The 12,925-nt window shown below is 66.0% G+C and overlaps 1 protein-coding gene across 4 annotated transcripts in view; it reads left to right on the top strand.

The window, feature by feature from the left end:
- The first annotated feature begins 3,009 nt into the window (after window positions 1-3,009).
- Window positions 3,010-12,925, top strand: part of SLC12A7 (solute carrier family 12 member 7) — a 42,954-nt gene continuing 33,038 nt past the window's right edge. For all 4 annotated transcript variants that reach the window (XR_003792603.1, XR_003792604.1, XM_029216099.1 and 1 more), the window contains exon 1: window positions 3,010-3,195. Coding sequence is in view for 2 of the 4 variants with exons in the window: in XM_029216099.1 (XP_029071932.1) it covers window positions 3,072-3,195 (124 nt within the window). In the remaining 2 variants the exon portion in view is untranslated. The remainder of the gene's footprint in view (window positions 3,196-12,925) is intronic.

Here is a 12,925-nt window from a genome sequence, read left to right as displayed (position 1 = left end):
CCACCCCTACCCCACCCCATCCCCCATCCCCCCATCCCCCACCCCCATGAGATGCCCCGGACGGCCCAGTGGGGTCTCCCAGAGGGTGGGCCTTATGACTGGATCCCTGCCCTCTGTGCTCAGGCCCTGTGCTTTCTACCTGTGTGTTCTTTTAAAGTCACTTCCTTTCCTCCGCCCAGCAAGGTCTCTTCGGGGCGGGGGGTGGGGGGGGGGTGGTGTGCTGGTGGGGGTCCCACCTGCACATCTTCAGATGCCACCCGACAGGGACTTTTCGGGGAGGTGCTGCCTGCTCCTGTGTGCGCACCCCGATCCCGGAGGCGGAGGGGCAGGGTGGGCGAGCCTGGGGCATCGCGGCACCAAGAGTGGGCCACCCAGCCACCAGGCACATGACGTCCTGAGCTGGGGACAGGCAGAGCAGGGCCAGCTGGGGGCAGGAGGAAAGGAGGGTGTGGAGACCGAGTTTCAAGATACGGCTGCGCGTCACTTAGAAACAAGGAACTTCTGTTTGTTTTGTTGTTTTAATTGAAGTCTAGTTGATTTACAAACTTGCGTGAACTTCAGGTGTACAGCAAAGTGACTCAGTTACACATATCTATATTCTTTTTCAGATTCTTTTCCATTAAAGTTTATTACAAGATACTGAGTATACTTCCTTGTGCTATACAGTAGGTCCTTGTCGTTTATCCATTTTACGTGTAGTGAAACAAGGAACTTTATTTACCTAGAATTATAAAATTATTTTATTTTGAAAAATTCCAAACCTACAGAAAAGCGCAAGAATAGTGCGAGGACACGCACTCGGCCCGGTGATGTCCTTGACATCTGCCCTTGCCGTCCCATCCACCCCTCAGGCCTTTCACCTGCTGAGGGCTGGGTTTCCTTTGCTTCTCAGGTGACAATGACGTGATTCAGGGGCCAGGCCATTGTTCTGCAGAACCCAGGGCCAGTTAGGTCCTGGGCAGGCAGCCTGGCCGCAGGGCTTCTGTGTGGGTGGGCCTTGGGTCAGCACAGCCGGGGCCCAGGGTAGGGGTCCTGGACTTGGGGCCACAGAGGGGGTCTCAGTGGGGAGCTGGATGCAGGGTCACCGACAAAGGCTTCTGCAAGCTCAGTACTGACTGCCACCCCAAGTTACTGCCACCTCTGGGGGGCAGTGGGGGTTGAGGTTTCATGGGCAGAGCCCCGAGGGCAGGGGGGCTGCCAGCCTCCCCACAGACCGGGGGTCTCAGCTCCGTCCAGCTGTGTTGGTGACCACGGGAGCTCATCAGCAAGTCTACAGATGAGGAGACCGAGGCCAGAGGCCGAGGGGCGTCGGCAGGGGTTGGGGGGGCATCTCCTTTCCTGTTCAGAGCCTGTGTTTGGTCCTCCGACTTTGCCGCCCAAGGTTCAGCTGCAGCCTCATCTTTCCAGGCTGGGACTTGCTGTCCGGGAGGGTGTGCGGGGGCCGGGGTCGCGTGCACAGAGGGCCCCAGGTCCAGGGAAGAGGCCACAGCCCATCTCTGAGCCACCACATGGGGGTCAGACATGGGGTCCTTGTGGGCGATGTCAGGGAGAGGGTCTGTGCTCCGCCCACCCCCTTCAGCGCCACATCTGTTGCCGTGCTGCCCCCGGGCGGCGCCCCCATCTTCCCCACGGAGCTGGTCCCTCACCGAAGGACATCTGGAAACGCTCCCGTCCTTTGGGGGCGGCCCTTTCCCCACCTTCCACGCTGCTGACCTGGAGAGCCGCTGACGCCACCCAGCACCATCGCAGCCCTGATCTCTAACGTCTGACACTGCCGCCCCTTCCACAGCCCTTCAGATCCCCCCTCGGTGCAAGGTGGGCTGTGACCGTGGCCCAGGCCAAGGGCACCCCCGCCTCAGGAGGATGGTGCTGCTCCTGCGTGGGGCTGTTGACAGGGGAGCATTCTCAGGGGGCCCAGGCCCCCTTCTGCCAGGAACCCGGGACAGAGGTGGGAGCCTGGGCCACCCTGCCTGGAGGCGGTGGCTTTTCGGGTTTTGATTTTCTGCGATTGGTCGCTCACAGAGCGCAGGGCAGGGGAAGGCGCTTCCCTGGGATCCCTGCCCAGAGACGGGCGTGGGCCTCCCCCGTCTTCATAGAAACTCACGTGCACCTTCAGACAGGGTCAGAGCGGCCGATTATTCTGCTACAGTACGTCGTGACCATTTCTGCCCACACCACCTGTATTTCTGCCTTATTTTTGTAAAACTGTTTTGGGGTGATTCAGTGCACCTAAATGCTACAATTTTGGGGCTAATTTCTCTTTGATGGACATTTGGACACAGATTTCCTGTGTCTTTAAGAAACTACCAGGTGATGGTAGGTTACAAGGCAGGTGGCATCCTGGGGAGTGCCTTGTGCCTTGTGCCTTCCCTGCTCTAGCCTACAAGCTTCCTTTCCCGGGGTCCTCCCCAGACAGAACCTAGTGGGGTGGGGGCAGGGGAGGTCTCCCCCGAGCCGGCAGGGATGGGCCTGGGGTCCCCGGTGGGCGGGGTCCTGCCGCAGAGCCCTGGTGACTTGTGGCTTCGCGGTTGTGTCCCTTGTGGACCCGGCGCCCTGCTAACCGTGGCTCGCTTCAGCTGGAAGCGCTTCCCTAAACGAAGCGCTCGGTGAGCCTCAGTCAGGCAAGGGGGAGGGGAGGGGAGACCAGATCTCGGCCGCGGTGGACAGTCCCACTCTCGGGGTGAGCGGGACAGTGAGGGCGGAGGGGGGAACAGTTGCGGGCAGGGGGATGGCCATGCGGGCGGGGGCAAGGGGTCAGACCGGCCAGAGGCCTGCCTGGGGCAGCGGGGGAGCGGGCTGTGCAGGAACTGAAAGTCAGCCGCTGGGGGCGGGGCGGCACTGGGGGTCCGGGGGCGCGGGTAGCGCCCGGACGCAGGCTGGGGGCGGGTCCTCAGCGGAAGGAGCCCCGCCCCGGCCCACCGAGCGCAAACTTTTCCAGGGCTCGCGGGGAAGCCAGGTGCGGTCACGTGGGGCGGGGCGGGGCGGGGGCGGACCGCGCTGACCCCGCCCCTGCGCCCTAGTCCGGCCTCGTCGGCGGGAGCGCGCGGAGTGGCTGGGGTGCCGGGCGAGCCATGCCCACCAACTTCACCGTGGTGCCTGTGGAGGCGCGGGCGGACGGCGGCCAGGATGAGGGTCCCGAGCAGACGGAGGCGCCGGGCCCCCCCGAGGGCGGTGAGCCCAACTGCCCGAGCCAGGGTGAGCGCGGCCGCACCTGCCCGCGGGACAAAGGCGGAGGCCGGGCTGCGCGGGGCTGGCAGCCGGTGGGAAGGGGAGGGGAGGGAGGAGGGGGCGGCCCTGGAGGGAGGGGTAGGGGTGGGAGGAGGAGGAGGGGGAAGGGGAGGGAGGCCGCGGCGGAGGGGGTGGCATGGGTGGCAGGGAGGGGAGGGCGACCTGGGCCCGGGACGTCGCCCGAGGAGGGGGTGTGGGGCTGCTCTCCGCTCCCCCTCCCCCTGATTCCCAGCCCGCGCCTTCCTCTCACTCCTCACTAGTTTCCACCGCTTTGCCTGCTTCTGTGGTTCCCGTCTCACCGCCCCCCACTCCTGCCTGCCGAGCCCCCTCTCCAGGCTTAGTGGTGGAGGCGCTGGCCGAGGGCTTCAGGGGCGGTGGGCCCTCCTCAGCTGCGCCCCCATGCCCCCCCCCCCGGGGCCTAGGAAGCACCTTTCTCCCACGCGGGGTGGGCCCCTGGGGAGGTGTGAGACGCCCTGGGTAGCCGTGGAGACCGAGGAGGGGCTCTTCCTCCGAGAGTTCCCAGGCCCCCCAGGCCCGGTGACCCGGTGGGGTCCCCACCCGTGGTAAGGCTCCTCGGGGCTGGAGCGCCTGGCTGCTTCCTTCCCAGCCACCTCTGCTTTGCTCGTCTCTGCTCTCGGGCGGTGGGGCAAAGGGCCGCCAGTCAGATAAGCCCGGCTGACCGGGGACAGGCCCGCACTCTGGGGTCTTGAGCAGGAAGGACCGCGGGTCCCTGCTGGGGCGTGGGGGGGAGCTGTACTCAGGCTGAGGGTCCTCCTTGCCCACTTCGCTTCTGGAATCAGGCGGTCTCTAGCACTTTCACTTTCTCTTGGTGCGGGGCATCCCCAGGCCTGTCCCTCCATCACCTGGGCCCCAGGCCCGGGCTTCTCTGCAGCTGCTAGGTTGGTCATCCCGAGTCCGCTGCTTCATCTGGGGCTCAGCGCCCCTCTAGAAATGGAGGGTTGGGGAAGAGGTGTCCTGCTCCAGGCAGGAAATGGGGCGAGGTCAGTGGAGGCCACAGGTCCTGGGGCCTGGCAGGAGAGGCCGGGCACCCCCTGGGGGCAGCACACCGTCCTAGCGGGCAGGGGCGGGTTGGCAGGGTCCCCCCCCCACCCCTCGGGTGCCCTCCGGCTTTCCTCTGCACGTGGGTGTGGGTGTGGGAGTGGGCACGGCTGCCGACGGCTCGGAGGCCGAAACCAGGCCGGACTTGAAGGCAGAGTCCGTAAGCCCAGCCTTTCTCTCACTGCGGCTCCGACTAGCGCATCCCGGTGTGGCCTTTCTGCGTGAGTGGCGTTTCACCAGCCACCAGGAGCCATCGTGTCCTCGGGGACCCTCAGCCCTCCCGGGTGTGCGGCCCTCTGCCTGCTGGCTCCTTCTCGGACGGGCCTCGGTGGCTCTCTGTAAGCTCGGTGCCCCTGGGCCTGCGCTCAGGGCTGCCAGGAGGGCCGTGGTGTCGCCTGCCCAGCTGGCCTCGAGCCCCCAGCCGCCCTCAGTCCAAGGCTCTTGCTTTCTCAGCCCTAATCCCTCTCCCGGCTCGTCTGGAACCCGCCTTGCCTGTGTGCTCTCAGAGGTAGGAGCACCGGCAAATGCTAAGTGTGGGCGTCCTGCATGCTTTTCAACAAACCCTTTAGGGTCTGAGCTGCACCTGTGACACTCAGATGAGCTGGCGCAGAACTTCAACCTGGGAAGCCTGTGTTCTTCGCTCGTCCTCGTGTTCCCTTAGAGAGACAGCTGCAGAAGGCCTTGGGGAACTGGCCGGAGCCCGCTATGGGGTCACAGGCAGGCGTGCTGTTGCCTTTCGGGGTCTGCTCAGCTGGGCTCTGAGTTTTAACGCAAGCCGTCAGACCAGTCGGTGCCCGGAGAGGCCCTGTGACGCCAGCGGGACAGGGGGAGCCTGGGAAGCAGCCTCACGCCCTGCTCATTGGTGGGACAGTCCTGCGGGAGCCGGAACCGCTGGATGGAGCCCCTTTGAAGACCCGCGTGCGGGGCCCTTACCCTGTGGTCCAGCTTGTGGCCACACCTGCTCCTCGCAGAGTCACTGAAGTTCCTTCCTGACTCCGTGGCCGGCCTTAGAACTTCCAGGGAGGCACCTGGCTTTCTGGGTGGGCCTCCCGGTGGTGCTGGTGAAGCAGGTTTGGGGATACCCTCCCGAGGTGTACCTGGGGCTGTCGTGGGAATAGGGAGCGTGGGACGCCAGGGCGAGGGTGGGAGGGAGGTGAGGAGGGGCCAGCGCTCACGTCTGCAGGCCCACCTGGCTGACCCAGAGCTTGGTGGGACCGGCCTTGGTTGTGCCTGGCCTGAGGCTGACGGCCTAGTCGGTGAGCCTGCGACACGGGGCGGCCGCCTGGACTGCCTTTGGTCCCTGTGTCCAGGCTGGGCCTGCCGGGGAGCCCCGTTGTCAGCCTGTGAAGCCGGGGCCCGTTTCCTGGCTGTCGGAGGCTCTGGGCCTCATCAGGCTGCGGTGGCCAATACCACGTGTTGACCTTGAACTGCCCCTGCTACTCTGACCTTGGCTGTGTCCGCTCGGCAGGCCCACAGTTGGTGCTTTAGAGCTGGGAAGGTGGCCTGCGGGCAGTGAGGTGGGGGGGTCCACGTGCACCCCCAGAGGGGTGGCCCCGACCACACTGCCCCCCACTGCAGGGCCCGTGGGCTGGGCCCTGGAGGGCCACTGTTCCTGCCCGTTCCTCCCCGGGAGCTGCCCGCAGCTCTGCTGGGGCTTCCTCTTCCTTCCTTGTTGTTCCTCTTTTTGGATTCCTTTCCCGTGATTTCATGCTCTGCTGCTCAGGTCCTGTGGGTCACCCGGGGGTCTTCTCTTGCCCCCTGTGAAGGGGACCCGCGCCCCCAGCCACTGACCCAGGCAGCTCTGGGAGCATCACCTTTGTCGTGCGGGGCTCATGGGTCACGGGGAGCGGGCTGTGAGCCGATACGTGTGCCCGCTGCCCTCGAGGGTCTGCTGCCGCTGGGGTGGTCAGAGCACAAAGCCGAGGCCCTGGGCACTGGGACGTGAGTGCGGCTGGAGAGTGGGCCCGAGACAAAGCCTCGAGCATTGCTCCGCCTCTGGGTCCAGGAAGGAAGGGATGCGTCATGCTGGCGCGGGGGACGTCTGAGCAGGAAGGGCAGACGGCGCAGGCTGTCCGAAGGGCTGACCCCTGAAAATCGGTTGAACCTCATCCACCGAGGGAAGAGTGGATGGTGCCGAGTGTCTCCCGGTCCCCCGGGGCCCCAGGGCGAGAAGCGGTCCCCCATTCTCCAACAGTGCACAGGGCATCACCAACTAGCGGGCTCCGCCAAGTGCTGGAGCAGCAGGGAATTCCACTGCCCCCCAGCCCCCAAGAGGCGCCGGGCAGAGAGACAGTTAACACGCCCCAGGACGCTCGGCGCAGTGGCCTCTCCACACGCAAGCCCTGCTGGCCGCTGGGGCCCTCTCCTTGCCTAACAGAGAGCCCAGCCAAGCCCACGGCTCCGCTCTGCCAGGGGCCGCCCAGGACACACACACCAGGCAGTCCTCCCGCCAATCTTCCCAGATGCACACACACGCGCGCGTGCACGCGGCAGGACAGCCCCACCCCAGCTGGCTCCATGCCGCCCTTCTGTGGAATCCCCCTGGGCCAGCTCAGCGCCCCATGGCGTCAGACCCTGACTCGTTGCCCCGAGGGGCCTGTCTCAGGCCGGCTCACCCCGTCCCATCCCGGGGGCTGAATTTCGGGGGACAGGCTGCTGCTGGTCCTTGTTACACACTGACAGGCTGAATCCCACTGGTCGCCTTGTGCGGCCAGGCCCACGAGAGTGCCCATGTCACTGGAGGTGGCTACACGAGCAGAGGGGGTCTGTCTGCAGGGCCAGCCGCTCCGCGCTTGAGGCCACAGCCACCTTATGAACAGGGGCAGGTGGCCCCACCTGGGCAGAGCAGCTCCCAGTGACACGGGGCCCCCACCGCACAGAGAGCCTGCAGCTCAGAGGCCCCTCTGACTGGACGGTCACACGGCCAGGGCTTCAGAACCAGAACGGCCCCGCAGCCCATGGTCTCCGCGCGGACCCCGTTGTTTTCAAATAATTGATCCCACGTGTCCCTTGCTTGGAGGTGGGCAGCGGGCTTACTCTCTGCTTGGTGGTGGTGGTGGTGAATTCTCGCGGGGCCGTTGGAGGAGGGGCCTGCCTAGAGAGGGTGAGGGGTCTTGTGTGGGCCCAGGTCACCCAGGGTCTTGATTTACTGCAGCTCGGGGCACCACAGACCCAGCAGGGGGCAGCCGGGATGGCCAGGGGCATCTGCCAGGTCGGACCCAGTAGGCGAGGGGGCTGTCCTCACTTCCCTGCCCCCGGGGGACCCGGCCGTGGAGGGAGGTCTCTGCTCAGCAGGCCTGTGGCCACGGTCCTGAGCAGACCCGAGCAGGTCCTGGCTCCTGCCCTGGGCGGGGGGGTGGCCTTGGGCGGGGGGTTCCTTCCCAGGGCCAGTGTCCTCGGGGCACAGCAGCGGGACTGTGGTCGTGCTCGGGGCGGACATTGGAGGCACAGGCGGATGGGAAGACGGTGCCGCTGGCTGGTCTCTGGGGGTCTTCCGTTCCCCCCCGAAGGGCTGCGCATTGCTGGGCACGTGAGGCTGGAGGGCAGAGGCTGCTGTTTGGCCTGAGTGTCAGCTGACGTGCGCGCAGCCAGGTGCTTTTTGGGGGCGTCCCTCTCGTAGTCACTTTGCAGCAGGGCTGCTTGCGGGGAGCAGGCGTCTGCAAGCGGCTCTGGGAGTGTGAGGCCGGCCAGGGTGACGGTCAGGGGCCGTCCGGGCTCCAGCGGATGGCTGCCCTGGGCTCCCTTCTGGGGAACTCTGGGCAGTGCGGCCCGGCACAGAGAGCAGGGCACAAAGGGTTACACCTTGCTTTTATGAGAAAGCGGGAACTCCCTCTTCAGAGCAGAGGTCTGGTCTGTGCAGATAAGCCTGTAGCTTCAGCAGGAGCAGCCGAAGAATGAGGCGCCCCGGCCCCCCGATCCATGGCCGCTCCTCCATCTGTGGCCCCTGGCGCCGTGTCGGCCCTGGAGCCCCGTGCCGGGAGCGCTGGTGAGGGGCCCCGTCCAGGTGCCCCTATGACTGGGGGGGTTTGCAGGGCTGTGCTCCTGGCCGGGAAGAGGGGGAAGTGTCGGTGCGACCTGGGGCCTTGTGCGTCTGCGTGGCCTCGCTGCCTGCGCCTCTGGCCAGGCTCAGCGGCAAGGCCCTGGGGCCCTGGGCTGGGTTTGTTTCCTCTTTCTTTCCTCGGGCGGTAGAGAACACAATCGGGAGGAGGTGGAAGCTCTGTTTCTGAGCTTCCTGAGGCTTGGGTGGGCCCTGTGACCAGCTGTGAGTTCCCTGTGCTCAGGGTTGCTCTCGGGCAGAGTCCCTGGCTCCATGTGCCTGTGGCGCTGGGGTCTCTGCTGGGTGTTGGGCTCCTGGGCCCACGTTTACTGCTCGCAGCCAGAACTGCTTCCCGTCTAACTGGCCTGCAGCTGCCCTGCAGCTGAGCCCGTCTGGGCGTCCGCGTGGTCAGCGTGTGCCTGTGGCCTGGCGCCATCTGCGAGGCGGGGGCACCCCACGAGTCCACGTGAGCGGGACGCCCCCCCAGGGTGATGGGGAGGCTTTGTGCAGGCCCCGCGCCATCCTGGGGGTTCTGCATGTGCCTGTCTCCCTCTCCTGGAGCCGGCCTGTCCCAGAGGTGGCCGTGTCCTGGGCCCTACCTGGTCACGGCGCCCACGGGTCAGGCCTGGGTTCTCAGGGAGGCTCTCGGGACGGTCACTGGGGAGGGAGCCTGTGGAGCTGATATCAGAGGAGAGACGCGCTGGGTGGTTCTTGGGTTTCCTCTTCCCTCTGATGGAGGGTCTTGGCCGCAGCCCGGCAGGAGCCTGAGTCAGTAACGGGAGCTGCCCCAGGAGGCTGGTGGGGCTCCCGGCTGCCCACCTCCCACCTTTGCCCCCGGCTGGGCCGGCCCTGCCGTCCTGAGCCCTTCCCCCCACCCCCAGGCTGGGATCACAACTGCCAGTTCCCGAGGAGGGAGAGGTCAGATCGGCAGCAGACACCGAGGGGTGGCGGGGAGCCGGGTCCCCGAGTCCACCGGAGGCCCACGCTGCCCAGGAGGGAGCGCGTCCAGCCTGGGAGGGCAGGTCCTTTGGACGGGCGGGAAGTCCCTGAAACACTTACTGTTCTGGGGAAACAGCTCACAGAGCTGTGGTCCCCAGCCGTGCCCCGTGTGCCTCTGTGTGCTTGCACACGTGTGTTAACGTGTGTGGCTGGCTGGTTCCTCTGTGTTCTTGCCTCTTAGTAGCCGAGAATCCCGGTACTTTCCTTGTTGTCTCGACTGTGCGAGTGTCAGGTTTAAGGAGAAGGTGCCAGAGCTGGTGTCTTTGGCCCGACTGCCGGGCCGAGGCCCTTGGTTGGAGCAGAGGACGCCGGGGCGGTGCCCGTGACCTTGGTCTGGGTTGAAGGGCGGCTGTGTCCCTCTAGTGCCCGGAGCCTTCCTGAGTCCTTGTGTGTGAGCACCCCGGTCCTTGGTGTCACCCGGGAGAACCCTCCCCCCGGGCTGCGGGGTGGCGGGGGCAGCTTAGCGGGTGCAGGGGGCACATCTGGGCCAGGCAGGCTCTTTCCCCTCGATTGTGCCGCTTGCTTCTGGTTTCGGCTTGGACCTGGTGTCACGGGGGGTGCTGGTGGCAGGGTGCTCCCAGAAGTGAGGGCTGTGTCATTTCTGGAAGGCCTCGCAGAGGTGCTGTGATCCGGCCCTGCCCGCCTCTCCAAGCGGACACCCGCCACGCCCCGCCAGGTGCTGGGTTCCAGATGCCGGGTACACGTGCACAGCACTCTCGGGTAGGGCGGAGCCGGCCTGCCGCCACCCGTGTGCCCATGGTCCGTGGGCCTGGACGGTGCTGCTTCTGGCCCCAGGCAGCGGGGTCTGTGCTTGGTGGGGGCAGCTGGGGGCCAGGCGCACAGGGTCACCTGGCGAGGCCCTTGGGAAGTAGCATCTCTGGACGTCTGGGCCTCCAGCCGGCAAGGTGCCCCCGCAGGCCACGCCTGAGGGTTGGGCAAGGGCCCATGGAGGTCCGAGGGGCAGGGGCACATCCACCTCCTGCCCTCTCGGCTCTCGCCTGTGGGCAGGCACTTCTCGCTCCAGAGGCCTGGGTGGGAGGGCCAGGCAGCCCTCCAGGAGAGGACGTTGGGAGGTGCCCCGGCAAGGGGCCGCGTCCAGCTGGCCGGGCTGTGGGTGGTTCCTGTCCTGTCAGTGTTTCCCCTGTCTTCTCCAGAGAACGGGTTTCTGTTTTAGCCAGAAACTTGCTGTGAAAGCACGGGAGCTCCCGGCCTCAAGAATTTCCTTTTTTTCTGGCTTGAATGCAGAACGGTTTCTTCTCAGGCTGTGCCCCTCGTGGAGTCCACTGGCCCAGGTGGCCAGGCCGCTGGATTTCAGATCCAGCATTGATCCTGGCTGCAAAGCACGGAGGGCAGGGGGCGAGGGCCAGAGGGCATTAGTTAACCCTGAGGGTCATGGAACCTAAAAACTCCGTTGCAGTGCTAAACCACTTGGAAGGGGATCCAGCCTCGGGGGCCGGCCAGTCGGACGCACTGTTAGGTTGGCAGGTTCGGGAGGTGGCCCCGCGACCCCAGGGGAGGACTGCGGGCCGCCCACTGCCCGTGCCTCGGTGCAGGCCCGGCCCAGCTGACCCTCGGGAACGCCTCTGGCTCTGAGCCTCAGAGGTCACTCTCTGCTCCTCCCCTGGGAGCTCTTCCCGAAGAGAAAGAGACGGTGGTAGAAATCCCAAACGCTGGCCCGGGGGTGAGGGTGTCGGGGAGGCTGGCGCACTGGGAGGGGAGGGCTTGTGCGCAGAGGTTGCAGCGGGGCTGGCGGAGGCTGTGACCAGAGACGGAGGACGCTGCACTCGGGACCCTCAGCGGGGTGGGGCTCTGACCCGGTATCCACAGCAGACCACTGGGTCCGGGCCTGCCGGTCTCCGCTTTGCCCCTCAGCTGGCGCCCCTGTCCCATCTGCCTCTCTGGCCTGGGCCGTCCCCTCCCGCCCCGAAGGCCCTGCTGCATTCGCTTGATGATGAGGACGCACGCGCCTCTCCTGGTGGCTTCCTGTTCCCGCTCCCTCGTCCAGAGCACCGGGTCCCACGCTGTCCCTGGTGACCACCACGTTTACTCAGGGTTAAGTTTGCATTTCATGGAGCCAGAAACCGGGCATCAAAATGGATGTGGGAGAATCAGATCGAGGACGGGTGGAAAGAGCAGAGGCCGCCTCGGCGGGGGGCCGTGTGTCTCCGAGGGCCAGGTGCGCGGGCTGGTGGAGGCAGCGGTGCTCTGAGCTGCGTCAGGCCTGCACCGGATGGGGAGGGTCCGCTTGGATGTGAGGCTGGCGCTTGCGGGCGCGGGGGCTTCTCAGGACGCCCGTGATGACACAAGACACACGGCCTCATGGGAAGCTCGCTGCTGCCTCCCCTCACGGGGAGGAGGAGGGATGCCCTGCCCACTTCGCCCCTTCCTGGCCACGGTTGCTCCCCGGGCCTTGGGCTCTCACTGCCAGGCACCTGCTGTTCCGCCCGTTTCTGGGGGGGGCTCCTCGGTGGCCTTGGGCCGAGGCTGGTCTGCAGCTCTGGGTCCTGGGCCTGGTCTGGTCCGGCCTTGCTGGCCAGTCAAACTGGGAGCCCCGGGCAGGATGCCATCCCGGCCCCTGGGGGCAGTGGGCTTGGTGTGCCGTGGTCAAAAGGTGCTGCAGGTTACTGGAACTTTCTTTAGAACCTGGAGGGAGACCAGCAGGTGGGTGGACACTAAGGCCTGGCTGGGCCGCACTGGGAGCCACCCCTGAAGCGCTGGCTTCCTCGGGCTCCTCGAGCGCGGGGGGCGCCGGGAGCACGGGAGGGGGCTTTAAACAGGCCACTCCTAGGCTGTGACGGTGTCTCAGAGCTTCCTAGTTTTTGTGATCTGGGCAGTTCTGAGGGTTGCTGGCCAGGTGTGTTGCAGGTGCCCTTGACTGGCATCTGTCTGGTGGTTTTCTCGCAGCTCGGTGGGGTGTGGGTTTAACGGGAGACCCCGGAGGGAACATGAATTCTCACCAGCATGCAAGGTGCCACCGTCACCGGGGCTCAGCACTGGGGTGTCCGTCAGGTTCTGCCGTGAAGCCCCTCTTTTCTGCAGCACCACCACCCCAGCCTTTGGAACGAGTGGATCCTGGCTTTGTGGGCGCCTCCTTTTCAGCCAGCGCCCGGTGCCGCACTGTCCTCCTACTCAGCCTGCCGCCGCCCATGCTGCAGGGGCGGCCAGTAAATATACGTTCTAAAGACTTAAAAAGGTTAGTTATGGCACATGGCTGCTGTGTCCTGGAAAAGCAAAACTCGGGTGTGCGTGCACGTCGGCAGTCCAGAGCTGGTGGTGGAGCCAGAGGCCAAGGGGCCGTAAACCGAGCGGCTGGCGCTCGGGCCATGTGGTGCCTGCCCGCGGCTCCTGGGGTGTTTGAACTCACCAGCTGTGAGCGGGCTGGGGGTCACCTGTCCCGGGCTCCGGACTCTCTGGCGGGCAGCTCTGCGTGCGCGGGCGCCCGCCCTCCCGATGCCGGTGTGTGGGGCGGTGCTGTGGGCGTGTCCTGCGTGTGCGTCAGCTGTTTCTGCGTGTCACCCCCAGTTCCCTCCTGTCCCCTTGGGCCCCGGGCACCTTCGGCCCCTCTTTCCTGGTGCCGCGTCCGCAGTGTGGCCGTTCTCGGGC

The sequence above is a fragment of the Monodon monoceros genome, unplaced genomic scaffold, assembly GCF_005190385.1.
Source record: "Monodon monoceros isolate NGI ecotype Baffin Bay Population unplaced genomic scaffold, NGI_Narwhal_1 Super_Scaffold_12, whole genome shotgun sequence".
Taxonomy (NCBI): domain Eukaryota; kingdom Metazoa; phylum Chordata; class Mammalia; order Artiodactyla; family Monodontidae; genus Monodon; species Monodon monoceros.
The sequence above is the reverse complement of the archived record's forward strand: the minus strand, read 5'-3'. Positions and strand labels throughout refer to the sequence as shown.